The following is a 26,362-nucleotide window of genomic DNA, read 5'->3' on the forward strand; positions in this document are numbered from 1 at the left end:
GCCAGGGACAGGTATTCAGAGCAGCCTGCTCTTTTATGCACTACGGCATGGGGATTAATACTGCAAGCAGACAATACGCACGCCGTGAAAGTATCTGGCCTTCCCTTGGCCAGGCAATGAAAATCACTCAAAGCCTGGAGCCCTCTGGACGGCCACACGCCCGTGGACCGGCCACGAGCTCTCCAAAGAGCAGCACGCGCGGCCACACCACTGTTTTGAGCAGAATGCGTGACCCATGGTTCCTGCCTGGATGTGGGAAGGTAGGATGAGGAGACAAACTGTGGAAGATCGGGCAAACTCCACCCTGCCCGGTTCATGGCCCCCTTGGCTCCCGCCGCCAAGCAGAGGGGTCCCCGTGGGCCGCCTGCCGTGAGGAAGGCTTTTCTTTTTTTCACCAGTGAAGAAAACAATGTTCTGAAGAGCTCGCTGGACCAGAAAGGGAACTTTGCCCACGGCCTGTGCCCGGTTGAGGCAGGAGGCGGGAAAGAAGGGCTGCTCCGAGTGACTGGGAGCTCCTCTGAGACACACACACACACACACACACACACCCCGGCTGGCAGGACCCCCGGGGGGGCTCCTTCTCCCCTCACCCGTGGGTGTGCTGGGTTCTCACCGCCTTCTGGCAGCATCTCAAAAAGCCGCCTGTTTCCGACAGGGGGGTTGGCAAGTCTTTGGGTCTCACGTCCCGGCCTTTGGTGCCAACGTCCCGTGCCTGAGTCCCTCTTAAAAACGATCCCTCCAGGGACCCTCCCCCCCCCCAAAGGGGACTGGCCGGCCTCCCCAGGATCAGGACACAGAAATGCTGGGCATGGGGTCTCTCCTCCCTCCCCTCACACCCCTTTCCTCCCAGATTTGCTTGCAAGATTTTCTGTCAGGCAGAAACAAAAAAACCAAAATAAAGAAGCAGAAAATATGGTGGCAGCTTAAAGACTCAACAGCTGTTTGTGCCTCAAATATTACTCTTGGGGGGAAGGGATTTTTGTCTCTTCTGGCTTCTCTGGTCCACTTCAGGCTTCCACTCTGGTGAGTTTCAAGCTGCGGTTTTCCTCAAGGTAGGATCCTGACATTGACCACAGGTGCTGGCAAGGGACCCTGCCTGAGAAGGGCATCCAGTCCTCATGGAGGAAAGTGAGGTCATTTGGCCGGCGGGGAAACCCCAGAGGAGGAAGCGGGTGGGGGGGGGGAGAGAGAGGCAGAAACTGTGGGATGGAGAAGCATCTGGATCCATCCTTCACCACCACCGGAACCCACTCCTCCAAGGGGAGAGGCGCCCAATTCGCCCAAATGGGGCCCCTTGGCGGAATGCATGCCGGATTTAATGGGGTTTCCGATGCTGGGAGCGCGACCTGATTCCCCCCCCCCCCCCTTCGATCCTGGCCATCCCTTGGTTTCGCGCCCAAACTCCATTTTTGCATCCTGCACAAGCTGCTTCGAGAGCCTTCTTCGGCCGAGGGACCAAGAGCGGCGGAAGCAGCGAACACACGTGTTGTTGTTTTTTTATTCAGACGTGACCGCCCGACCCGCGGCCTTCCACGGAGGGTTGGTCTCCCTGTCCCCCCCTCCCTCCCCCCTCCCTGGCGGCGGCGCTTGCGCACTAGGCGGGCCCCTGGCGAGCGCCCCCTCTCCTCGCGAGCGGGGCAGCGGCTCCCTCGTCTTTCTCCCCCCCCCCCGCCCGCCCGCCCGGCCCAGCGCGCCTGCGCACAGCCTCGCCGCGCTCCTCAGTGACAGCGCCAGGCGCCGCCGCCGCCGCCGCCGCCCTCCTCGCCCTCCTCCTCCTCCTCCTCCTCGTTCCCGGCTTGGGCCGCTACGCGAGGGCCCGGCCTCTCTCCGGGCCTGCCTTGCCCGGAGAGGGAGCCGCTTCGTTGCGAGGAGGCCTCGGACCCGGCCGGCCGGCCGAGCGGGTGGGCAGAGCCGGCGAGCGAGGGAAGGGAGAAGGGAAGGGAAGGGAGCCGGCCCGCCGGCCCGGCCGCTTGCCCGCCGCCGCCGCCCCCGTCCCCGCCGCCGGCTCTGGCGGGGCGCCATGTGTCGGGGCCCCGATCGGCCTGGCGGCGGAGGCGGCGGCCCCCGTCCCTCCCCCGTCAGCAGCAGCAGCAGCAGCAGCAGCAGCAGCAGGAGGCGCCGCGGCGAGGGCGGCGGGGACGGAGGCGGCCCCCCGGGAGCCCCGGCCGTCCCCCTCGGCTGAGCCCAGGAGCCCTTTCCTCTCCCGCCTCGTCCCTCCGGGGCCCTCCGGCGCCATGGCCGCCCCCTCCCCGGCCTCCGCCTCCTCCTCCTCCTCTTCCTCCTCCTCAGCGGCGGCGGCCCCCGACCAGCAGCCCCGGGGCACCGAGGTGAGCTGCGACTCGGGCGGCGGCGGCGGCAGGGGTAGCGGTGGCGGCGGCGGCGGCGGCGTGACGGTGCGGATCCAGGCGGGCGACTCGGGCCCCGGCGGGCAGAGCGGGCCGGGAGGGCGGCGAGGGCGAGGGCGGCGGCGGGGGCGAGGGCGGCGACCCTCCCCGGGCCGGTCCCAGGCGGAGCGAGGAGGAGGAGGCGGCGGAGGTGCCTTCGGGCTGGGCCTGGGCCTGGGCCTCGGGCTGGGCTCCCGCCGGCGCTCGCACCGCCTGCTGCCGCAGCTCTTCGAGCGGGCCTCGGGCCGGTGGTGGGACCCGCAGTTCGACTCGAGCAACCTGGAGGAGGCCTGCCGGGAGCGGTGCTTCCCTCAGACCCGCCGCCGCTTCCGCTACGCCCTGGCCTACCTGGGGGCGGCGGGGCTGCTGTGGGGGGCCTTCCTGGCCCTCCGGCGCCGCCCCGGGGGGGGACCCGAGGGAGCCCCGCTGCTGGCCCTGGCCGGGGCCGCCCTGGCCGGCTTCGCCTTCACCTTCACCCGCGCCTACGGGCGCCGCCCGGCCGGGCCCGCCCTGGCCCTCACCCTCCTGGCCTTCGCCCTCACCCTGGCCCCGCCGTTCCCGGCGAGGGAGGGGGGCCCCGGGACCCTCCAGGCGGGGGAGGCCAACGGGACGGCCGGCGGAGGGGGCCCCTGGGGGTCGCCGGCCCTCTCGCAGGTGGGGCGCTTCTCGCTGTGCGTGGAGGTGCTGCTGCTGCTCTACACGGTGATGCACCTGCCCCTCTACCTGAGCCTCTTCCTGGGGCTCTCCTACTCGGTGCTCTTCGAGGCCGTCGGCTACCACTTCCAGCAGGGCCCGCAGGCGCCCCTAGGGAACTCGAACCCGCTCCCCTGGGAGCTGCTGGGCCGGGCCCTGCTCCACCTCTGCATCCACGCCACCGGCGTCCACCTCTTCATCATGTCCGAGGTCCGCTCCCGCAGCACCTTCCTCAAGGTGGGCCAGTCCATCATGCACGGCAAAGACCTGGAGGTGGAGAAGGCCCTGAAGGAGAGGATGATCCACTCGGTCATGCCCAGGGTCATTGCCGACGACCTGATGAAGCAGGGGGACGACGAGAGCGAGAACTCGGTGAAGCGCCCCTCCGCCTCCAGCCCCAAGAGCCGGAAGAAGAAGCCCTCCCTCCAGAAGAACCCCATCGCCTTCCGCCCCTTCAAAATGCAGCAGATCGAGCCGGTCAGCATCCTCTTTGCCGACATCGTGGGCTTCACCAAGATGAGCGCCAACAAGTCCGCCCACGCCCTGGTGGGCCTCCTGAACGACCTCTTTGGCCGCTTTGACCGCCTCTGCGAGGACACCAAGTGCGAGAAGGTCAGCACCCTGGGGGACTGCTACTACTGCGTGGCCGGGTGCCCGGAGCCCCGCCAGGACCACGCCTACTGCTGCATCGAGATGGGCCTGGGCATGATCAAAGCCATCGAGCAGTTCTGCCAGGAGAAGAAGGAGATGGTCAACATGCGGGTCGGCGTCCACACGGGCACCGTCCTGTGCGGCATCCTGGGCATGAGGAGGTTTAAGTTCGACGTGTGGTCCAACGATGTGAATTTGGCCAACCTGATGGAGCAGCTGGGCGTGGCGGGCAAGGTCCACATCTCGGAGGCGACAGCAAAGTACCTGGATGACCGCTACGAAATGGAGGACGGGCGGGTGATGGAGCGCGTCGGCCAGAGCGTGGTTGCGGACCAGCTGAAAGGTACATACAGCCCCTGCCCCCTTTTTCCGTGGCTCCAAGCAGTTCGCTTCACGGCCTTCCCGCCTGCTCTCCCGCCCCTGCCGTGCTCACAGGAGCAAACCAGGGCATCCCCGGGTACTTGGTTTCACCTGAACGGTGTGACCTGAGCATCGGGGTCCCTCCTTCATGGCTCTCCAGGGAGGGGAGGGAGATACGGTGGTTCGTGATGCGTGCCTGGCAGGCGCGAGGCCTTCGGGTTTTAAAACTGACATTTTAAGGAGAGCAGCTTTAGAAAATGTGGGATTTTTAATTAGCTGCCAAATATTCCTTAGCTCATGACTTCATCCAGCTTGCTGTGTGGTTTATGTGTTCATGAGGGCTTAAGAGGAGATGATTCACAGGTTTCCAGAAGAAAAGATAACACTTAGAAAGGCTGCGCTTTCAAAAGCAGAGGAGCAGATTTCCGTAACATTGGTACCTGTGCGTCACGCCTCAGGAATGGTCTTACTTTTTGGCCCAGAAGAACAGGGCACTCTTAGCCGTAGGACCTTTTGCTCACTTGTTTTGTTGACGCGTCAGAAAAGAGTCAAGGTGTGTGACAAGCACAGAGTGGCCACAGGACTTATGGCAGTTCTGAAAATAGTTATTGTATGGGTAAGGCCCAGGGCATATTTTAAAAGGATTATTGTTTAGGAGTCAAAACACACGTTAGTTATTCTTCAGAGAACACTAAAATAAAGTATTAAGGGACATCTCCTTTTGCCCCGCCCCCTCTTAATCTCATTTAATAGCCTGGAGATTGAATGAGAGGAAGCGGAACAGGATTCAAAATAGAGATTGCAATTATTGATTGTTTTATAAACTGTAGGCAAGAGCAGAGTCTATCGGAGAGTTGGCAGGACAGAAATTTGCTGCCCGGGGCAGGTGCCCCACTCTGTCTGGTGTCAGGGCTGTGGTGGTCATGTGAAATAAGAAAGGAAGAATGGAAGCAAATCTTTAGAGAAATAAGGGAAATAACTGGATTAAATATTCAAATGTCCCCGTCAATGGCTTTATTGAATTTGGTTAAGAAGGACCAATTGTTGAAAGAAAATAAGGAATTAATAGTAATAATGACTACGGCAGCAAGGTTAATTTTTGTAAGAAACTGGAGAAACGATAACCCAACTCAATTTAGAGGAATGCTATAGAGAACTATGAGATGCGTCAATGAATGATAAATTGACATGTGATATGAAAATAAGAGGCCTATCAAAAAATGATGATTTTAAGAAAATATGGAGTCTTGAAATATGTATTTCGGAGAGAGAAGGGGTATACACCAAGGGAAGAAACAATGAAGTTTTGTAGAGAAAATGGACTGAATGAAATTTAAAGTATTATTAATGCTAGCCCTGAGAGTGATGGTGGCACTGGTGTATTATGTAATTGTGTTTTATTGTGGTGCTAGGTTTATGTTGTTTAGGTTGGATGTACGTTTAATAAAAATTAAAAATAAATGTCAGGGCTATGCAGATCACCCTGCTCCACTGCCTTAGCCTGGCTCTTGATGTCTTCAGAAGGATGGGGCCCGGAGTCGAAAGCAGCACAAAATGTGCATTGTGGGCAGGGCGTAATCCTGCTCTCTCTGAAGAGTTCCCTTCCAGGAGGCTCGGAGAAATCAAGCACCCTGCTGTGGCAGAGCATGAGCAGTGTGTTCAGGGCTATGGGCGGTGGAAAGGGACAACAGATGAGTAGTTACTTGAGTTGTGCCAGGGGCACAGAGAAGTGTGTGTGTGTGTGGGGGGGGGTTTCCTATAAGAATGACTGTTCCTGGTTTTGGTGGTGATGGTGGGGTGACGGGGAGGGGACATGATTTGCTGCTCTGCTTTAGGCAGCAGCCTTTCACGGGTAGGACATGGTGTGTCTGTTTTGTTCCTCCTTGTAATGTCTTGGAGGACGTTGGTGTATTCAATTCTGGGGGTTGACATGGAGCAACTCGGGGGGGGGCAGGAATGTTCTCCCCAATGTCGCCTCAATATACACCCCACATCCCTCTGTTCTTAGCCCAGTACCAGGCTGGTAAGAGCTGTGGGTGTTTCTGCAGTGGCAGGTGAGAGTATTTGTGAACGGGTTTCTGAAGGGGAAGATTTGATCCACCTTTTGCCCTTTGGGTCATTCGTCCAGGGACTGCAGGATCTGACTATGTGGTCAGACTTCCCAGGCCATGTTCCCTGAACTGATTTTTGTCCCTTATGATAAAATATAAAAGCCTGCAGGAGGTTGAAATGAAGCATTTGGTGACTTCCTTGGGGGGAAAAGAATTCATATGTTCTTCCTGTTTGTTGTTCTTATGTTCTGTCAGGCCACTTCCAACTTGTAGTGATCCCAGAGGTTAATTTCCAGAAAAATAGCTGAGTTAGCCCGTCTCAGCATGCTGGCATAAACGAGAGAAGGAAATGCAGAGAGAGAAAGGCCCACAGTCTGGACTTCTTTCTGATTAGGTTGAATGATGGAGTTGGAAGGGGGCCTCTAAGGCCATCAAGTCCAACCCCCTGGTTCAAGGCAGGAATCGAGATCCAACCAGATCTGCCAGGTGGCGGCCCCGTTTTCCCTTGAAGGAAGGCCTTCCGCGTTGGAGCGCTTACCCCCTCCCGAGGTCATGGGTTCCATCGTTGTGTTGCTCTAACAGTTAGGAGGTTTTTCCTGATATTCAACAGAAATCTCTCTTCCTGTAGCCTGAGCCCATTATTATGTGTCCTGCTATCTGGGAAAGAGAACAAGATCCTCAAGGCTAAACCTGCCCAGTTCTTTCAGTCTTTCCTCCTAGGGCCTGGCTCCCAGCCCCCTGATCCTCCTTGTTGCCCTCCTCTGAACTTGCTCCAGTTTGCCAAAATCTTATCAATTAATGGCCTATTGTTGGTCCAGACCTCTTTCTGGGGAAAGCCTGCGCTTACTGTTGATGTCCAGTGGCTGCCTGAAGTATACTGGATATACAGAACCTTCAAAAAGCAAGTGTTGCTTAAGTTATTGTTTTTGTATTTCTCCAATTTATATCCGTTTTCCCCTCAAAATTGGGACTCAAGTTGGTTCACAGGAAGATTAACTAAAGATGTAACGAATCAATCCCCACAAATTACAATACATATAGTCTTAAAACATGATTGGCATAAAACTAATCAACAGCACAGCAATAGAGAAACAGTGAAGCATTTGCCCATGAAAAAAGCCCTTGTCCTCAATAACTGGCCGCTTGGCCCCAGCCCGCCTGAATGAAAGATGACCGGGAGGCAGGCAGCCTGACTTCTCTGGGCTGGAAGGGGGGGGGGCACAGAGAAGTCTTTGCGCGCTCATGTCTCCCCTGAACACCTGCTTCAGGTGGTGGGGCAGAGGTGATAATTGTCTCCCATATGCCTTGTTCTTGTGATGCAGCGGAAAGAATGGGGTGCTCCCAGCAGGTAACAACAGAAGCATCAGTGGCTGTCTCTTTCTAGGTGTAACACCCCTGTGCAGTTTGATGCACGTCATGCATAACTCTTGCAAGCATGACTCTTTGGGGGAAATGGCTGTGGGATGAATGGAGGTATGATGCCGTCTCTGTCAGCTTCCATAAAAATGCCAAATGGAAATATTCGGCAGAAGAAACGATGGGAAATGCAGAAGAGCCTATTGCTGTGCAAACAGAAGCCCTTTCTCTCTCCCCCCCACTCTGGCTATAAGCATCTGTTCAAAATTAGACAGGCAGTCACTTGTGTGGTATTCTAGATCAATTTAGTCTAAACGGAAGCTCTCATTCTAAGGGGAATTTTAAATTGGCCTGACAATCATCGGGTAGGGTAATAATAAAAGTATACTTAGCATACGTTGGCAAGCAGCGTGCTTTGGAGGGTAATTGTGGCTGCTCAGGTCTGTCCTGCTCAGCGTAAGGGAGCAAGAGGGATGACAAGGAAGCGCGTTGCTGTCCTTGGCTCAGTCCCCTTTTGTGCCCATTTCCTGCGAAGCCACTCTGGCTGCATGTGTGCATTTTAAGGTGCCACGAGAGCCTTGCCTGTCGTTGCGGCGGACTGGCAGGGCTTCCCTAGGGACATTGTGGGGCTGCTGTCTCGGGGATGCTGGTGGGACCTTGCCTTGGAGGGCAGGCCAGCCCAGCCCAGGGCCCCGAAGGGTGGCGTCAGACCCCTTGTCCTGCCACGGTTGCAGTCCTCCTGAGAGTGCCATCTAGCTCTCTGTTGGTGGCACAAGGAGCATGTCTTTCAGGCTGGCATGGGTGCAGCCGGCAGAACTGAGTGTGCCAGCTTGTGGCTCCAGATTGCTACCAAAGGTAAGAGTCTGCCCGGTTGTGCGAGCCAGGTTTTTTTTTTCTTTATTTATTTTTTTTGGCTGAGGGGTTTGAGGGAAACAGGCAGAGAGAAACAAATACCTATTAAGCAGTGACCCGGCTGTGTGTTTGTTGCTGAAAGATGGTCCTGGCTCTTTCCAAAAGGAGCCTTGGGCACCAGGAGCGGCCAACGTCTCCTTGTCTCTGACCCACCTGTAGCAAAGCGGCACCATTTGAAAAAGAATCCTCCTTGTACGATTAGGGGTGGCCGTGGAAGAAGAGACTTAGCTGTGTTAACTCTCCTCTCTCTTCTCTTTAGGTTTGAAAACATACCTGATCTCTGGGTTGAAAGTGAAGGAGCCCCCCTGTAGCTGCTCACAGGCTCTGCTTCCAGGTCTGGAGGCTGGAGACAGGAGCAAGCTCCACAGCCCCTCCTCCTCCTCCTCCTCCGCAGAGAAGGCGGGCGACTTGGAGAGCGCTCTCAGGCAGCTGGAGAAGAACAAGGCCTTATGTCCCGTACGTCCCTCACCTTTCTTCCTTGTTAGTTAAAACTCTGCAAAGGGACGTGCGATGCGCTGGAGGGGGAAGCAGCCCTGGTAGAGAAGCCTTTACAGGCTTTGCTGTGGCTTCTTGAAGAAGCAAAGAAACAAAAAGGCTTTGTGCAACACGAGAGAGGTGGCAGGACATCCCGGTGGCCAGAGGGGAATGGATTGGGTGGTCTGTGGCCCACCTTCCTCCCAGAAGTGGGAATCAAGCCAACTGGCCAAATTAAAACAGATAGCATACTTATAAAATAATTTAAAAGAGGTGCAGGCAGAAACGCAGGAAAGGTTATAATATTTAAAAGGCCATTTGTAATATTGAAACACCACGGCATTAAAATGCAATTAAAAAAACCCATCCAAAAATACAAAGTTGGTTCTGAGGATCCAAATTCAGATTCTCCCTCAGCCCTCAAGCTCCTCAGATTAGCTTTAAGCAAATCGGGTGACTTGACAGGGTTGAGAAATCCTGTTTTGAGTTCCTTTGAGGAGAAGTAAGCGGCCGAAATACACGCAGCTACAGGAGGAAAGGTCTCGTGGTGCCTTTGTGGTCCTTCAGCGCAATTAATGCGGGGGGTGGGTGGCGTGAGATGGTGGGGGAGGAGCACTTGTTTGCCGTTGGGTCAGCGCAGGCCTCCTGGAAAATGGGTGTAGCACCATATGTTCCAGGGAACCTGCCGTTGTGCAGAGAGTTGTTATTTGCAGGGAGAAGAAGAAGAAGAAGCAAAAGGCAGAAATCAGGCTATATACCTTTCTTACGGAATACCGTTCTGCGACGTCTTAAAGTCCTGAAAGTTGGCTTGAAAACCTGTTTGTGGACCCGACGCGGGTTCCCAGGCAGGCAGGGCTGTTCCTCTCCGCCTGCGTGCAGCGAGGATGCAGCTGGATGGGAAGGCTGGATCAATGAAGGGCAAAACTGTTCATCAGCCTTTAGCTCTGGTGGAGAGGGAAGTCGTGCCATCAATGCAGGTTAGGTCAGATGTGCTTGCACATAAATTGCCGCCGCCACCGAGTGTAAAATAGTTGCAACCTGTCAGGTAAGTTGCTCTGAAGCACCACCTGCCTGACTGTTCTGCTCCAAACTGCTGTTGCACGGAGGCCGTCGGATCCTGTTCTCTAGCCAGGGTGTGCATTTGTTTTGAGTAAATAAATATAACAACAATGCAGGCTTGCTTCCTTCAAGCTGGGGAGGGGAGGTGTCTAGCCTTGGGCTGACTGGGATTTAACCCCTTCCGCTTCACCATCCCACATCTGCTGTGTGCGGCTTGTGTTGGGGAAGCCATGGAAACCCACGGCCAGTGATCAGAATGTGGAAAGCAAAAGGGCAACACACTGCCATTTCTACTGAATGGATCTTACCCTTTCTAGCCTTTACTGTGCCTTAACTGTGGCCAGACTTGCCTCTGCATTTGTGCAAACTAGAAACCCACCCACCCCTTTTTAAAAAATGGCATTGCCAACATCTCAGTTAGAGGCACAAACGTGTCCCGGTGCATCCATGCTGGCTGCTCCTGTGTTGTTGTTGTTGTTGTTGTTTTTAGCTGTAGGCAGATTCTGCCAGGAATGGTGATAGCTCTTCTCGTTAGTAGGAGGACAGTTTCTCTTCTGCCCAAATTCTCCTGAGTCTTCTGCTGTACATTTAAGCAAGGACAAAGATTTACCAAGTAGGGATGCATCTAAGGAAGTGGATTGTAATCCACGGAACTTCATATTGGAAGTTTTTCAGGCGCCGTACAGCTTTTGTTTCTGTCATATGTTGGTTTATGAGTGGGATGTGCAGACTGTTGGCAGTTTCAGGTGGGTTGCGCTTGAGAACCCTGTTGAAAATCCTGAAATAGATGCGCTTGAGCAGGCTGATATTTGCCATGACAGCAGGCCAGCTATAAGAAGAGGCGTTAATCTTTCAGTGTGCTTCAATTTTGTTCCAGACGTGTCCTTCATGCAACATTACCTTGGCACCCACCTGTGCTGTGAGCATAGAAGAAGGAGCTGTCCAGAATGGGTGCCAGGAGGAACATAAAAACAGTGGAAAGGTAACTTCACTGTCCTCTTACCTTCCTCCCTGGCTGTCCTCTGTCCGTGGTATGATAGCTCTAAGACGCAGAAACTGAAATGGGGCATTGGTAAAATGAAACTCACTTAAATGGCAGCCAACTTAAAATCAGAGTTGCAGAGGGATCCTGGAAGCCACCTAGTCTTATCTGTTCAAATTCTTTGTCTGCAAGAAGATTTTTTTAGTGTTGAGAGCCTCCCTTTTGAAGAACCCTGTGAGCCAGAGTGATAGAAGGACGAGAAGCTAAGAATAGGGAGATATGCATTCAAGTCTTTGTCGATCTTGTTTGCTGGTCTGGAATAAATAGATAGCTCTCAGCCTGCCCCGCACAGGGCCGGAGTATAGATAAAATCCAGTCTGTGATGCCTTAACTCTTTGGAGAAAATGCAGCTCCTGTTTATCATTCCAAAAGATGCCCTGTGAGCATCTTTTGATGTGGCCGAGATGTTTTTATGACTTACAGAACAGCCACTGTAAAGGTATCTGGAAATGGTCTCCAGTTGTTTGGGTTCTGTTTGAAACTAAAGCCTATTGCCACTTACCTGGCATTTGAAAGTCCTCGCTTTCTTGTTCAGAAATTTAAACCTCTCTGAACGGAGATGTTTTTCCTGCCGAAACATTCCCCCAAGGGGTGACCAAATAGACTTTTGAGCTCTTTGTGGCTTGTGAACCGTTTTTGTCTCTTTGCTCTTCCTTGATCCGATCAGGGCCCTGGAGGATGCAGCCCAAGGTCCCAGAATGGACTCCTGGGTCCTCCGCCGGAGGAGAAGCTCAGCAACAGCCAGACGTCCCTCTATGAAATGTTGCAGGAAAAAGGGAGGTGGGGAGGCGTCAGCTTGGATCAGTCGGCGCTTCTGCCCTTGAGGTTCAAAAACATCCGAGAGAAAACCGATGCCCACTTTGTGGACGTGATCAAAGAAGACAGGTGAGGAGGATGCCCTTGGCAGGGAATAAATAAATCCTCACTTGGCCGAAACACTGAGGGTCTCCGAGCTGGCAGGAGGGAAGGAAGCCTCAGGTTGCGGGGGAGAGGTCGGCGGAGACCACGAGCTGGTGCGCAGCAGCTGTTGAGGTTCCTAGGAAAGGGATCGGAAGGAGGAAAGCAGATTCCGTGATGCCTTCGTTATCGCTTAGAACGCAGGGTACAGTCCAGGCCATCCCGTCTCCGAAAGGATGTGGGACCGAAGGACAGCTGAAGTGATCGGGGAGCTTAAGCAGTGTCCGCCACGTGCCCCTTCGTTGGGAGAAAGGCAGGATGTAAAAAAAAATATATATATAAATAAACAAAATATTGCTGGGGCTGGGTGCTTTTTGTTTAGAAAAAAGGCCAGCAAGAGGGGAACAAGATAAGAGAGTTATGGTTGGGGTGGGAAGGGAAGCAGAGGTGGAAATATCCCTCTAAAGCCACCTGGAAGTGACTCCAGACTTGTCTCCTGAACTCGGCCGAAGGCCTAATGCCGTGGCATAATCTGGAGAGTGGTGCTGCCATCCGTGGCGAGGCTTCCACTTTTCAGCAGACCTGTGGGCATTGGTTTTTTAGTCCTGGAGAGGAACACATGGGGAGGACAAGACAGTAAATATTTCCCAGAAGGAATGGGGCATTTCACAAGTTGTATACTGAGAATGGATGTTTCCCCCTGCGGTCTTTGTGCATCGCTGTAAATCCATTGTTGCTAGACTTTCCGTTTCCTGTCCCTCCTCCCATTCTGGATGGTGAGAAAGCATCTGCCTTTCAGAGGGCCAGCTAGGCTGAGAGCAGCCGCTTCAAGCAGAACATAATCTGCAGAAGGGGGTCAAGGAGGAAGTGCTTCTTCGGAAGGTAACTTGTCCATCTGTAAATTCCCTTGAAACTGTTCATTATCAATTTTTCCTCTAGCCTGATGAAGGACTATTTTTTTAAGCCACCGATTAACAAGCTGAGCCTGAACTTCCTGGATCAGGATTTAGAGATGGCCTATCGGAGCAGCTATAAAGAAGAGGTGTGTTTGTGTGTGTAGGCATGCATGTTATTTATTATTTGTTTACAAATACTCATCAGTAGCGTTTACCTCCAAAGATTTCAAAGCGGTGTGCAACCATGGTCGCACACAGAGTATGAAATTGTACACAGAGTACAAACGGTGCACCTTTGCATCATCCCAGATAATAGATAGTAAAGCTGAATCCCACTGGAAGGCTTGGAAAGTCGGCTTAGGCTTTTCAACATGTGCCTAAAAGTGAGAATTATTGGTGCTTGTTTGATACCAGAGGGAACTGTGGGCTGTCTCGCGGGCCCTTGTCACTGGAGGGCATTTTCAGATCTCGTAAGAGGACACCAGAGAGAGGATAGTGACTCAGATGGCCCAAGAAACAAAGGACTTCAGCAAAGGCGTTTAATGTCTTGCTCGCTGAGCAGCGGCTGGTTCCCTTTCAGCATTTGTGACGCTGTTCATCTAATGACCTCTTGCTTCTCGCCTTGGAGTGAGGGCTGTGTCCTAAGGTCAGGATGGTTCGGGTCAGGAGGGGATTTCCCTCCTCTGGGTGGGCAAGATATCAGAGATGGGAGGGACCCTCCCTGGGTGGTGGCAGGGAAGTGATGGAAAAAACGGCACTGCCCGTCCGAGAGGGCCGTGTGTTCCGGGTCGTCTGGTGTTGTAACTGCAGAGTCCTGAAACCCACTTGTGCCTCACCTTCAGCAGAGCTGCTCCTGGGCTACCTGTCGGCAGGGCCGGCCTACTCCTGCCGGGGCTTCGCCTCCTCCATGCCCGCCTTTCAAGCCAGCCGGCCTCTTGTCCTTTTCCTCTCTTTCCTTCCAGGTCATCAGAAACGCCCCTGTGAAAACCTTTGCCAGCGCCACCTTTAGCTCCCTGCTGGATGTCTTTCTGTCCACCACCGTCTTCCTCATCCTCTCCGTTGCCTGCTTCCTGAAGCCTGGGGTGACTGCCTCCCCTCCGCCCCCGGCTGCTATCGTGGTGGCGGCGGTCGCCATCTTCCTTGAGGTGCTCTCTCTGATTGTCTCCGTCAGGTAAAAGACCCCATTGCCCGTTGCCACGAAAACGCTTGCCAGGGCGGGGTGGGGGGCATTTGTGGAATCCGATCCCTTGGCCAGAGTCCTTCCCGTTCACGTTGCTTCCTTATTTTGAGAAGCCAAACATGCTAAAGAACAGGCGCCAAAGGGAGAGCTAGGCAGGTGTTCCATCTGTGGGAAAGTTGCACAAGAGGGCCAAGCCTTCCTTTCCCTGCTTAACAGACCTGGGCTCTGGCGGGATGCTCTGATTTACACCCCTCGTCCTCTAGGAGCTAAATCCTTCTGAGTCACTTTGAGCCTGATTTGGAATTAATGCGAGACGGGTGCGTGTGAGCAAGGCAGAGGGAGGGGGCCAGGGGCAGGAGCTGCGCTCGGCCATCTCGTCCCTCCCGCCCGAGTGCCGTGGCCGGAGGGCGATGGCCGGGCCCTGACGGACACTAGAAAGGAAACGTCCCCCAGGCCAGGGGTTGGTTCTCTTGCGGGTAACGCGGGTGGCCTTTGGGGAAGCAACGCTGGTGCATGTGCATCTCCTTCCTTCCTAGAATGGTCTTCTTCCTGGAGGACGTGATGGCCTGTACGAAGCGGCTCCTGGAGGCCGTTGCAGGCTGGCTACCACGGCACTTTCTTGGCGCCCTCCTGATCTCCCTCCCAGCTCTCGCCGTCTTCTCCCACTTCACCTCGGAATTTGAAACCAACATCTATGTGAGTTGTTGTTATTGCCCCCAAAGCCTTCGGACAGGGCAGGAAAGGAGGTGCAGGTCAAGATGGGTGGGCCGGCCTCAGGGAAGGCTAGAGGCTGCAGAGGGGCTGCCCTGCCAGTGGGCTTCTGCCCGTCACCTGCTAGGGGCCCCTGGGGGAACGGCTCTCCCGCTCCTCAGCCTTAGAGGCTGTGTTTCGCACACAGACCAGGCCACCGGCTTGAACCAATGTGACTCCTTGCAGCAGGTTGTCCCACCCACTCACCTCAATAGGCAGGAGCTTATAGCCAATCTTTTTTTCTTTTTCTTTTCTTTTCTTTTCTTTTCTTTTCTTTTCTTTTCTTTTCTTTTCTTTTCTTTTCTTTTCTTTTCTTTTCTTTTCTTTCTTTCTTTCTTTCTTTCTTTCTTTCTTTCTTTCTTTCTTTCTTTCTTTCTTTCTTTCTTTCTTTCTTTCTTTCTTTCTTTCTTTCTTTCTTTCTTTCTTTCTTTCTTTTTTTTGAGCTCCCAGCTCCCTCTGGTGGTGAAGACCGCAGGGGAATTCAGTCTGAAGTTCCTGCCTCCGCTTCGATAGCGGCTCATTCCCTTTGCTCGCTCCCCTTCCTGTTTTCTTACTCCTTAGCCTTTCTCCTCTCTGGGTCGCCCTCCTCCCTGTCACCTTGGGGCAAAGTTCTTCCATGTTCCTTGAGATGTGTTGCATTAAGGAGGCGACAGACAGCCTGGGGCCCTCGGTGACTCCGCGGAGGGAGGGGGAGAGGCGAGCTGCCTGGCGAGGGGGAGTCAATGGCCAGCCCAGACGGGATCCCCAGAACGACCAGAGGTCATTCGGTCCTTTCCCTCTTAAATCCCAGGTCCAGCAGCTACAGTCTGTGTGATGGCAGCTCCCCCCCCTCCCATGGGAGGAGAGGCCAGGGCAGCCCCACAGAGCCTGGGAGATGCTTGTCCTGCACGGTCAAGGAGGGGGAACAAGACCCTGAATGCTACGGGCTATACACGGCTCTAGGCTGTCCGCTGGGGATTGGGACCGTTGCCTTCCTCCTCTTTCCCAGGTGCTCCCTGACTGACTGAAGGGGGGCCCTTTCTGGGGGCCCCAAAGGTGCGTCACTATATAACACATGGAGACAGGCCTGTGAAGGCCCTTCGGGCCATAACTGGCTGGCTAGCTTCTCAGATTTACAGAAGTCCGTCTCCACCCACCTTTTCGCCCTCTTCACTATCAGTTCCTCCAGTGAGGAATCTTTGGCCCAAATGGCCTCACTCCTACCCTGTTTCCCCGAAAATAAGACCTAACCTGAAAATAAGCCCTATTAGGATTTTTCAGGATGCTTGTCATATAAGCCCTACTCCAAAAATAAGCCCTAGTTAAGTGAAACCCTGCCCTCCACCCTTGTGTAGCAACCAGAAGAATGTGACAGGACTGTATTTGAATGAATGTAGATTGTCGTACATGAAAAAAATAAAACATCCCCTGAAAATAAGCCCTCATGCATTTTCTGGAGCAAGAATTAATATAAGACCCTGTCTTATTTTCGAGGAAACATGGTTGATCACCTCCTCTCTGTCAAGGTGATTGGGCAGGACAACCCACTATAAGGATGTCCTCCTCACCCCCCCCCCCCGGTATAAAAGGGTCATTTCTTCTCCCCCCTCCCCCCCGCCCGCTGTTGAGTGACACCATTACTTCTCTGTGCTGGTGGTGGAAGAGGCTGCTATTTAAAAGGACAGCAAGCGAACCACAGCCGCTGTTGCTGTTTGCTTGCAGGATACCATGTTCATGTGCTCTGCAGTTCTCATCACTATAGTCCAGTATTGCAACTTCTGTCAGCTGAGCTCCTGGATGCGGTCCTCTTTGGCCACGCTGGTGGGCGCCGTCCTCATCATCTTGCTCTATGTGCCTCTGTGCCCTGACAGGTGAGGCTGCTGTCCCAGGAGGAGGGGGGGGTCGCCTGCTTCCCTTTGCGGGAAGCTGGAAGCGAAGTGGGGGGGGGGCGAAGCGGGGGTGCTTTCCTTCCCCAGAGGCAGGAAGCTGGAAGGAAGGAGTGCTTTCCCCGCCCGGGTCTGTCCTCCTTCCGCCTGAAGGCAGAGGCATTGAGCCCTTTCAGCCTCTACAAGCCCTACCAGAGGCTGTGCTCCGACATTTCCTTTGGGAAGGGCGTTCAAATACAGGGAAGGGTGATTGGGCAGGATTGCGTTTATTTGCGAATAGGAATTGAAGTGGCAACCTAGATGAATTCCTTGTTAGTCTGATCCACCACGTGGATCGTGGGCATTTTTACAGCTGACATGCAACCTCTTCTCTTTTTTATGTTGCTACGGCAGCATCTGTTGTTAGGGACACCTAGCCCACTCCTTCAGACACATGGGGTGACGTTTGGTGGGCTCTGGATAGATATGCCGGATGCGCATCTGTGGGTAGGATTCAGCGAGTGGAATGAGAACTGATCGAAATGCCAGATTATTTATGATTTTTTTTTTCTTAAATAAACCTTTCCCTCTCATTGAGGGACCAAATCCAGCCAATCAGATACGGATTCATCTCATGCTACCTTGTACCAGGGTGTTTCTGTTAAAATAACTGGCTCTGATAAATAAGTTTGTTTTTAGATCTGCTGTCATCCCACTCTGCAGATCTCACACTTCGCTTGTTGATGGGATAAAGCAGGTGCTGTATCTGTGCAACAATCTGGTAGCCTCGAAGGTGCCACTGACTCTCTGTGGCCGAGTCTTGGGGGAGGGATGGCTTGATCCCCACCTGCAGCGCAACCGTTCTTCTGCACTGGGCGCTTGATTTCTTGTTCACATGGTTTCCTTACTCTTCTCTTTCAGCTTCCTGGAGAGCTCGTACCTGGATGCATCGCAAAATTTCAGGTAAGCGTTTGACATCTCTTGGTCTCTCTTGCGCCTTCAGTGACTTTGGCTGCCCCCCCTCCCCCCCGCCCCCCATGGCCCTAAGCAGAGTGTACAGTATCTCTGGGTGGGAGGACAAATGTTTAGCAAAGCTTGTGAGCTGGTGCGCAGATCTCTTCCCTCCGTGGAAAGGGCTCCTGTCTTGGCGCAGGACGCCTGCGGCGCTGTAGACAGAGAGCAGGCGCGCCTGAGGTGTTCTGCTGAAGGAGTACAGGATGCAGGGACTGGCCCGTCAGGGCAGACGCACAGGCTCAAGCTGTCCGGTAGGAGTTGTCTCGTGTGGAAAACGGGGCCTGTGGATCTCACTGATAGTGTTTCTTGTGTGTTTCTGTTTTTAGCATCATGGAAATCACTAACTTAACACAAAACGTCAGGTGAGCTTTCAGATCCAGTGACCGTCCTTCATGTTTTTTGCTCCTTTGAATTTCTCGGGGAATTTTAACAAATTACTGTAACCACAAAACACATGCTTAATTTAAATAGGAGAGTTTCTACCTAAAAGTTAGTATTCTGTAGAACTGTGAGCCTTGATCAAAACATGAAAATAAATGACCCCCTCTATACTGGAATCCAGATCTCAAGAGGTTGGGTGTGCAGAGATAGGTGCAGGGCGAGCGAGGAATCCGCCCCATTTTGGACAGAGACAGAACCTTCTTTGTGGCAACTGGCCACAAAGTAGTGGACATAGTGATGGAGTACGACTCTGGAGGCCTGGGTCCGAATCCCCGTTCAGCCGTGGAAACTGACTTGGGGGGGGGAGTGGAAGTTGTAAAAACCACTCCTTAAATATCTCATTTACCTGGAGCCTGTTTCCCTCTCTACTTCTTTTTGTTTGTTTGTTTGTTTGTTTGTTTTGAGCCAGTTGAGTGTGAGTGGATCAGCATTGATTTTGGAGCCCATTACCTGTTCATTATTTCAGGAATAAAAACGAGATTTGAAACACTTGACCTGCAACAGAAAAAAAAGGCAGGAGTCCTTATAGGATTTTCTGACTGTTTGCACCCCTTCCCTGATGCCTAGAAATAGGTGCAGTCAAACCTCAATGAATTTAGGTTTCATGGGAAAGTTTGGTCAACATGAGCTGTTCTGTGTTTTCTTCCCTTCACGCTGCCAAATCAGTTGCAAAATTCATGGGATGCAGAGAGGTGAAATGCTAAATGTAGTTGACTGAGCGCTTAAGGACAAAAGCCTGTGGCATTCTGTTAACCTTTTGTTGCCTTTGAATTGCAGCTTCGGAGACCCCTCCCCTCTTCCAGCTGCACTGAATTATGGGTAAGGATAAAGATCTTGTGCCTGGCTCTGTTTTTCCTTATGGGCTCGGTCTATGCATTCTTGTTGAGATTAGCCTGCCATGTTTCCTGGAGGAGAATGACATGTACTTCCAGTCCCTTGAGTGTGAGATCAGAGAGGCCTGTCGCCTCGATGAGGGGTAGCTCTCAGGATCTTGAGGAGCCCCGGGATGGCCTCTGAGGACAAAACAGGGCCCGAGGTTTGCCAGTGAACACAGAGCTCAGGGAACACAGATTCCGAGGTGTTGCATATCCAGTTTCTGTGCTTGGGATTGGAAGTCCCCACAAGTCCCTTCAGTGCGTGGAGCTTGTTGGGAGGCGGGAAACGCAGGGCTCCCCCCCTAGTGAGGCTTTTCCCGCTTTCCCAGAGGGACGGCCCTGTGAAGTCTGTTGCTGGGCACAACAAAGCCAACGAGGCACCTCGAGGGCTACCTGGTTCCTTTGGCATGAGCAGCGGTGGGCGGCCACCCCCTTCCCCAGGTGCAGGTTCAGTTCTACCAGGCCTGTTTGTGTTTCATGGGTTGCCCTCGTCTCTTCCCCTCTAGGTCGGCGAGGGATAGCCCCTGCAACAGGTCTGCCCTGGAGGACGCCAGGAGGCCGGCGGACCTGATCGGCCAGGAAGTGATCTTGGGCTTCTTCCTTTTGCTCCTTCTGGTTTGGTTCTTAAACCGGGAGCTAGAGGTGAGTTATCGCCTCCATTACCACGGAGACGTGGAAGCCGACCTTCACCGCAACAAGATCCAGAGCATGAGAGACCAGGCGGACTGGCTGCTGCGGAATATCATCCCGTACCACGTGGCGGAGCAGCTGAAAGTGTCCCAGAGCTACTCCAAGAACCACGACAGCGGAGGCGTCATCTTCGCCAGCATCGTCAACTTCAGCGAGTTCTACGAGGAGAACTACGAAGGCGGCAAGGAGTGTTACCGCGTCCTGAACGAACTGATTGGGGACTTTGACGAGCTGCTGAGCAAGCCGGACTACAGCAGCATCGAGAAGATCAAGACCATCGGGGCCACGTACATGGCCGCCTCGGGGCTGAACGCCTCCCAGTGCCAGGACAGCCACAACCCCCACGGCCACCTGCAGACCCTCTTCGAGTTCGCCAAGGAGATGATGCGGGTGGTCGACGACTTCAACAACAACATGCTGTGGTTCAACTTCAAGCTGCGGATCGGCTTCAACCACGGGCCCCTGACCGCCGGGGTCATCGGCACCACCAAGCTCCTGTACGACATCTGGGGAGACACGGTGAACATCGCCAGCCGGATGGACACCACCGGCGTGGAGTGCCGGATCCAGGTGAGCGAAGAAAGCTACCGCATCCTCAGCAAAATGGGGTACGACTTTGATTACAGGGGGACGGTCAACGTGAAGGGCAAAGGTCAGATGAAGACCTTCCTGTACCCCAAGTGCACAGACAACGGGATCGTCCCTCACCACCAGTTGTCCATCTCCCCCGACATCCGTGTCCAAGTGGACGGCAGCATTGGGCGGTCTCCCACGGACGAGATCACCAACCTGGTGCCTTCTGTACAGAACTCAGACAAGACGGGCCCCGTCTCTGCCCAGAACTCGGAGCTCAAGGACGGGCTTCTGTGTTTCAAGAAGCCCTCCAAAGAGCCGAGACAATCCGACGAGAGGCATCGGTTTGGTAAGACTGCTGAGCAGAAGGACTGCGAAGAAGCCGATCCGGAGGGAGCCAGTGAACTGACGAAGCTGAACAGCTCCAGGAGCCTATGATTTCCTGGCGGGAGAGGGAGATCTGTGGTGCTCTGCTTGCCAAGAACGCGGGCCCTGTTCGTCACCGGCTGTGTTCTCCTGGAGGAGGGGGCCGGGGAGGGGGGAGAGAGAGCGGCAGCGGGATCGGTGGGGGGCCCTGTTTTCATCTTGGTGTCCGAACCAGTGCGGATCACAGCCATGCAGGACTCCTGCCCCTCTCTTAGGCCTCCCTTGAGACAGCCTCTCAGCTGAGAGGAGACATCAAGTGCCTTCAGATAGACTCTGCTGGACTCCTTGTCGAGCGACAGAGGCACAAAGTCGGCTCGCAGGCTGGGAGTCTCTGCACGCTCAAGGGACGACCCCCACGGTTATTTTGACCCTTTTTTTATGCCTCGTCACCAACACTACTCTTCTGGTTTTTATTTTCGCGACCGCAGCTCCTTTGTAAGTAAACACAGACAAATGCACGTTTGCCTGCCTTCTGTGACTCTGACACAGCGAAGGGCCCGGGAACGAAGATCGGTGCAAGGCAGTCGTGGTCGCCCTTACGACAGGAAAGGGCCTCTGAGGAAGGGGATGGACGCGGAGGAAGAGGCTGCGATGCTTCCTCGGCTCAGCGGCTGCCAGAAAAGGCAGTCGGACTGCGCTGTGCGGCCGCCCTCGGGTCGCCATGGCAGGCCCTGGGCATGTGGCCGGCTGATCCCTTCCTTCCTCAGGCCTGCCTTGAGCGGGGCTTGGTGCTGGCCAGCCAGTGATCCAGCGGGGAAAGCCAAGCCTCGTGGGGGGGGGTGGTTTCCTGCTGGAGGGCTCCGTCAGGAAGCGGTTCTCTCTATAATTTGCCTGACCCGAGAGGGCTTTCTCACTGCTGCTGCCGCCGCTGCCACCTTTCCTCCTCCTCCCTCCACTACCTTGTTTGTGTGGGGACAGTAGAGGTGGAAAGGACGGGGGCCTAGCTTAAGCCACATGTCCGCTGAGCCTTTCAGGGCACCCTCCATCCAGCCGATCCCTTGGTGGAGGGAGAAGGGATGCTGACGGTGCTCAGAACGATGCAGAGTCTGGGGTGCCGCCTTGACCCTCGTCAGGAGTCTAGGAGAGACGGGTAGGATCAGGGCTGGGAATGGCCTCACAGGGCTTGATGGGGTGTGTGTGTGTGTGTGTGTGTGTGTGTGTGTTTCAGGTGGCTTGCCCATCAGAGGAAGGTGTCTTTTGAGAAGGAAGTGGTGCCCCTTTCACCCTAAATTTATTTGGTTTGTCCTCCTGACAGTGCCCATCTTTCTTGGATCCTGTAGAACCCAATAAATGGCTCGTTTACAACCTCATACCCCCTGCGGACCTGAAGAGAGGGATGGGGAGGTTTTCTACCTTTTTATTTTATTTTAATAAGCTTAGAAAGGGTCAGAGCATTTTAGAATCTGTTTAAGAGGCTGGGTGGGAGTGTCCCTGCTTCAGAAGGGTCGTCCCTCCCCCCCGGCGTGCTCTTCTTTTGAGTAGAAGCAGACTTCTTTGGAACAGAAGTGAATTGGATTCTGGAGCACTTGTGGCCCTGAAAGGCCTTCCCTTCTTTGCCTCTCCCTGGCCTTCCCCCCCCCCCCCCCGCCGTCCTTGTCGGTCAGTGCCGTGTGTGAAATACGCCTCTTTTGAGAGAGCTCCAGGTAGGATGAGGGTTAGGGTGGAAGAGGGTGGTGGGTTTCCAGCTCAGTCCTCACCCACCACCACGTCATCTTGCCAAGGGAACAGGGCGGCCTGCATGCTTCCCAACCTTGATGCCAAGGGCACCCCTGTCTTGCTTTCTTCAGTCCCAAGTACTGTACTAGCCTTCACTGTGGCTGCAATCCTAAGCACATCGACTAGGAATTACCTCCAGTGTACACGATGGACTTAACTTCTGAATAAAGACGTACGGAAGGAGGTAGTTCTCTTCTTCCTTTTCTCTCTCTCTCTCTCTCTCTCTGTGTGTGTGGGTGTGCGTGCGTGGGTGTGTTCTCCCCCCTTCCTACCCAAGTTGGGCTTCCAGGCAGGTTGGTGTCCTTTGACAACACCTCTTGCCTTCTAATAGATGCTGTGTCTTCACGGGGTGCCGCCTCCACCGTGGCCTTCTGGCAAGTCTGGGCAGCCCTTGGCCGGAGCTCCCGGCTGTGAGACAAGGCGGCCCCTGGCGAGCCGCCTCCTCCTCGGTGAGAGAGGTCTTTTCCTTCCCGACTCTTCTTGATTGAGCACAGCGGGACAGCCCCGTGGATCTGGCCCAGGGACGAGCGAGCCGAGGGCGGGGGCCGGCCGGCTTGGCGGCTGCCCCGCTTTGATGGCCTCTGTTGGGGAAGCGGCTGGCTTGAGTTCCAGCAGCTGCACAAAAGGAGCAGCGACAGTGACTGTCTTGTGGAGGTGGTGACTCAGATGATTCCTTTTTGGCGTCAAAATGCCTCAAGATAGTTCTTGTAAAATTTTTGATTTGTGTCAGGAGGTGGGCTGGCAACGGGTGGCTCGTGGGCCTTACTTGCTAACGAACAGGGGACATCTCTGATCTGGGAACGGATGCACGCTCCTGCCCCATATGGCACTGACTGCCTTCTGTATTGGAGCAGCGGGCAGATGGAAAGCGCCTCCAGCCCCCCCCCCAAAAAAAATCTGGGATGAGGCAACAGCCCTGTGTTCCAGAGGGCTCTGAGCGGAATGGCAGGGCACCCTTAAGCACAGGCTTTCTTGAGCCCTATGCGATGGCGTTGTGCCATGGGGTGTATTGGATCTTGTTGCGTCTCCTTGGGCCGGGGGAAGGAGGTGTCGGGCAAAGAATTTATGCTCTGTTTGGTGGGATCTCTGTAGCTGTTCTCTGCCAGGCTGAGCCCAGAAGCCGCCACTGGATTTCCACCAGTTGGAAACATTCCACAGAGAAATTTAAATACGGGAAGGTTGTAGTCTGTCAGCCCGTTGAGGAATAAAGGTGAACCTTTGAAACTTGAGGTTCTGTCGATATTTGGAAGCTAGGGTTCAGAATGGTCTCGTAGAAAGGAGGGAGGTGAAGAAGGAGGAGGTGGACAGGGCAAAAATGGGTGTGAGCGAAATTTGGCTTTTCATCGTCCATAAGACACCACGCCTGTAAACAGTTTCAGCTTCCCTCCCCCCCCCCGGGAGGGGCTGGGTGGGGTCTGTGCCGGGTTCTTTATCAAGGGGCTGCAGAGGATGGCGACTCTGATGCTGGAAGGGGAGGGGTGGTGAGGAGAACACCCCACATGAGAGCAATAAAATTGGGAGAGGGCGATTGACAGCAATAATTTGAAATGCCTAGCAGGGGTACAGGTTAATGGAAGAAGCCGAGTGGAATCCAGAATCTATGCGAGGTCAGGGAGGAAGCCCACCACCGGGCCGTGGACCAAGCATGAGCCAGGGGTGAGTGGGTGGGCATTTGGGCTTCTCGGAGCAAAAGCCCTCTTGCCGAGAGTCTGCCTCGAACAAGGAAGGCCAGTGAGGCCGACTCTCGAGAGGGCTCTGGAGACAACTGGGGGGGTTGGGGGAGAGCTTATGGCAGGAGTGACCAGGCCATGGGGCAGAGAAGCCCTTGCAGAAAGTGGCTTCCAGGGCAATGGGGGGGGGGGAGTCCTAGGAGGACGCCTCCCACACAGGAACCAAGGGCCCTCCCCTGCCCTCCCTGGCGGCCCTCCTTTCTCTGAAAACAGCAGGGGGGGGCCACGTTCGGCTCGCCTGTTTCAGCGCTACAGCAGCCAACCAGCAAAGGGCCATTGAGAACCAGAACTCTTTGCAAGGGCTGAGGATCTGTTTGATCTCCTGCCCATACATTTGCCTGAACGTGTCCTTTAATACCACGAATTCTCTCTTGGCTTCCACAGTAGGTGGGCTTCTTCCTCAACCGGCCACCTCAGTTTGCCTTTCAACACGGCCCTACCAAGGCTTCCCAGACAACAGGGTCTCAACTCTATGCAGCCTGAAAGGCGACAAACCGGATCGGTACCTCTGTGTCTCTCGGCCGTTCCCACCCAGGGCGGAGGGGCATTTCGTTGGCATCCACCCTAAATCCCTTGGTCGCCTCTTGCCCGTGGCCACTTCTGGTGGCAACAAGATCTGACAGGCATGAGCAAGGGAAGCCCCCCAGTCTGGGGACAGGGGCTGGGGGGGCTGGCGGAAGGCAGGCAGGTCTCATGCTGCTCACTGGCAGTTCACTCACACACACTCACACACCCTCTGCATTTTCTGCTACGTACCTTCCGTTGCACTAAGTCGTACCCCCAGCCCGCTCAGGGCAGGTCTGGGAAGGTTTTCCTGGACAAAATCAACTTCCAAAAATAATGTGGCAATTCTGAGCCAGGGGTTTGAGACCAATGTGTTTGTGGCAATGGCTTTAATAAAAGGCAAACAAAGTAATTTAATGGCAATACCATTAGAAGCACCCATGGGCTCGGCTCTTGCGTACCTGTAAGGATGCTCAGGATGATGGATGTCCTGTTAGAAGAGAGGAAAGGCCCCTGCTTGGGAGAGGCCCCTCCAATGCAGCAGCCATGGCTGGGCATTGGTCAGTGCTTTGACCCCTGGACAGAAACCTCTCGGGACTACAGCCATCTCGGGCCGCAAACGGTCACCAACCACGTTGCTGGCGGCCTCAAAAGCCTCTGGGTGCCCACAGTCCTCAGTGAGGAAGTTGTAGGTCAGCATCCTTGCGGATGCTCTTCTGGTGCCTTCAATGCGTGGAAGGAGAGAACCCGCCTTCCCAGTGAACGACTGTGCACACCTCAGGCCAGGTGTGTGTGTGTGTGTTCTTGAACAGCGGAGAAAGCGTTATTCCTGTTCTGTGTGGTAGTTAAAGGCTCTGAAATGGTGTTAGCCTGCCTTGAGGCTTTGCATGGTTTGAAATAAGCTACAAATTGCAATGGGTGGGTGGGTGGGGGAGATGAGGGCCAGCATTGGGGTGGATCTTGTGTTTGATGTGTGTTCCTCTGTCTCTAATTTTGGAATGCTTTGGCCTGATGCGCTGAAATGCCTGCCCAGTGCAAGAGAGGAAAGTCCCCTGAAATGGGCTCCCTCTTTGTAAAGCCAGCGGGCTCAGGCCACCATCTGCCCCCATGGAAAGGAAGGGGTCCGGTCGGTTGCCCAGCCATGTCCGGCCCATGGAGGTCGGTGGGTCTGCTCCAGCTGGGGCTGGCCTGGCCTCCCACTCCCTTGGCTTTGTCCTCCAAGTCCCTCTCTAGCTAGCAAGAGCCTCACCGACTTTGCATTGGTTTGGGGAGGGGGGGGAGGGCGGTGGTTGTGGTTCTGGGTGGGTGGGGCCCCCCTTCAACACAGCAGCTTAATTGTACATACTGGTCTTGCACCCCTTTGGCTGAAAACACAGAAGTTGAAAAATGTATGTGTGAAATACTCTTATTCTGTATATAGAAGGTAAATATCCATACTCCTGTTGACTTGTTACTCCCGATCTGTAATCCACGCTATATAAATATATTAAACTGTTTTTCTGGATCTGTGGTTGTCCTGATTCTACTTTGCACCCTTTTAAATGGGGAGAACCTGGAGGAAGCCATTCCTCTCTGCTCTGGAGTGGAGGCCGGTTGCTCTGGTCTGCTCTAGGCGCCCCCAGCTCCGCACCCCTTGTAAGGAAGCTGGGACCCAGTGGGGTGGACGGCCATCCCCCTTTCTCAAGCGGGGTGGGGGGGCTTTGGGGGGCTTGGGGTGCAAAATCCCTTTCCTGCGAGAGAGAGCGAGGCCCGATGAGCCCGCACTGGAAGGGGCTTGGCCCCCATTCGGGCCTGGCGCCCGCTGCGGCTCCCGGAGATCCTGTCCTGCAAGGGCCCCGCGGGGC

The 26,362-nt window shown here is 54.5% G+C and overlaps 1 protein-coding gene across 1 annotated transcript; it reads left to right on the plus strand.

Moving 5' to 3' along the window:
• The first annotated feature begins 1,684 nt into the window (after positions 1-1,684).
• ADCY9 (adenylate cyclase 9) lies at positions 1,685-26,022 on the plus strand. The gene is made up of 12 exons (XM_072983010.2): positions 1,685-4,071; positions 8,667-8,863; positions 10,818-10,922; positions 11,650-11,867; positions 12,819-12,921; positions 13,738-13,946; positions 14,492-14,651; positions 16,407-16,555; positions 17,471-17,512; positions 17,890-17,925; positions 18,782-18,823; positions 19,386-26,022. Exons 1-12 carry the CDS (start codon positions 2,235-2,237, stop codon positions 20,578-20,580), a joined length of 4,293 nt encoding a protein of 1,430 aa, XP_072839111.2. The 5' UTR covers positions 1,685-2,234; the 3' UTR covers positions 20,581-26,022.
• The last annotated feature ends 340 nt before the right edge of the window (positions 26,023-26,362 follow it).

The sequence above is a fragment of the Pogona vitticeps genome, chromosome 13, assembly GCF_051106095.1.
Source record: "Pogona vitticeps strain Pit_001003342236 chromosome 13, PviZW2.1, whole genome shotgun sequence".
NCBI lineage: Eukaryota > Metazoa > Chordata > Lepidosauria > Squamata > Agamidae > Pogona > Pogona vitticeps.

Bases quoted from the DNA above. Each gene is read 5' to 3' on its own strand.
- ADCY9 (XM_072983010.2), top strand. From the start codon at position 2,235: ATGGCCGCCCCCTCCCCGGCCTCCGCCTCCTCCTCCTCCTCTTCCTCC. The intron at 4,072-8,666 runs GTACATACAGCC...TCTTCTCTTTAG, and splicing joins GGTTGCGGACCAGCTGAAAG to GTTTGAAAACATACCTGATC. The intron at 18,824-19,385 runs GTAAGGATAAAG...CTTCCCCTCTAG, and splicing joins CCAGCTGCACTGAATTATGG to GTCGGCGAGGGATAGCCCCT.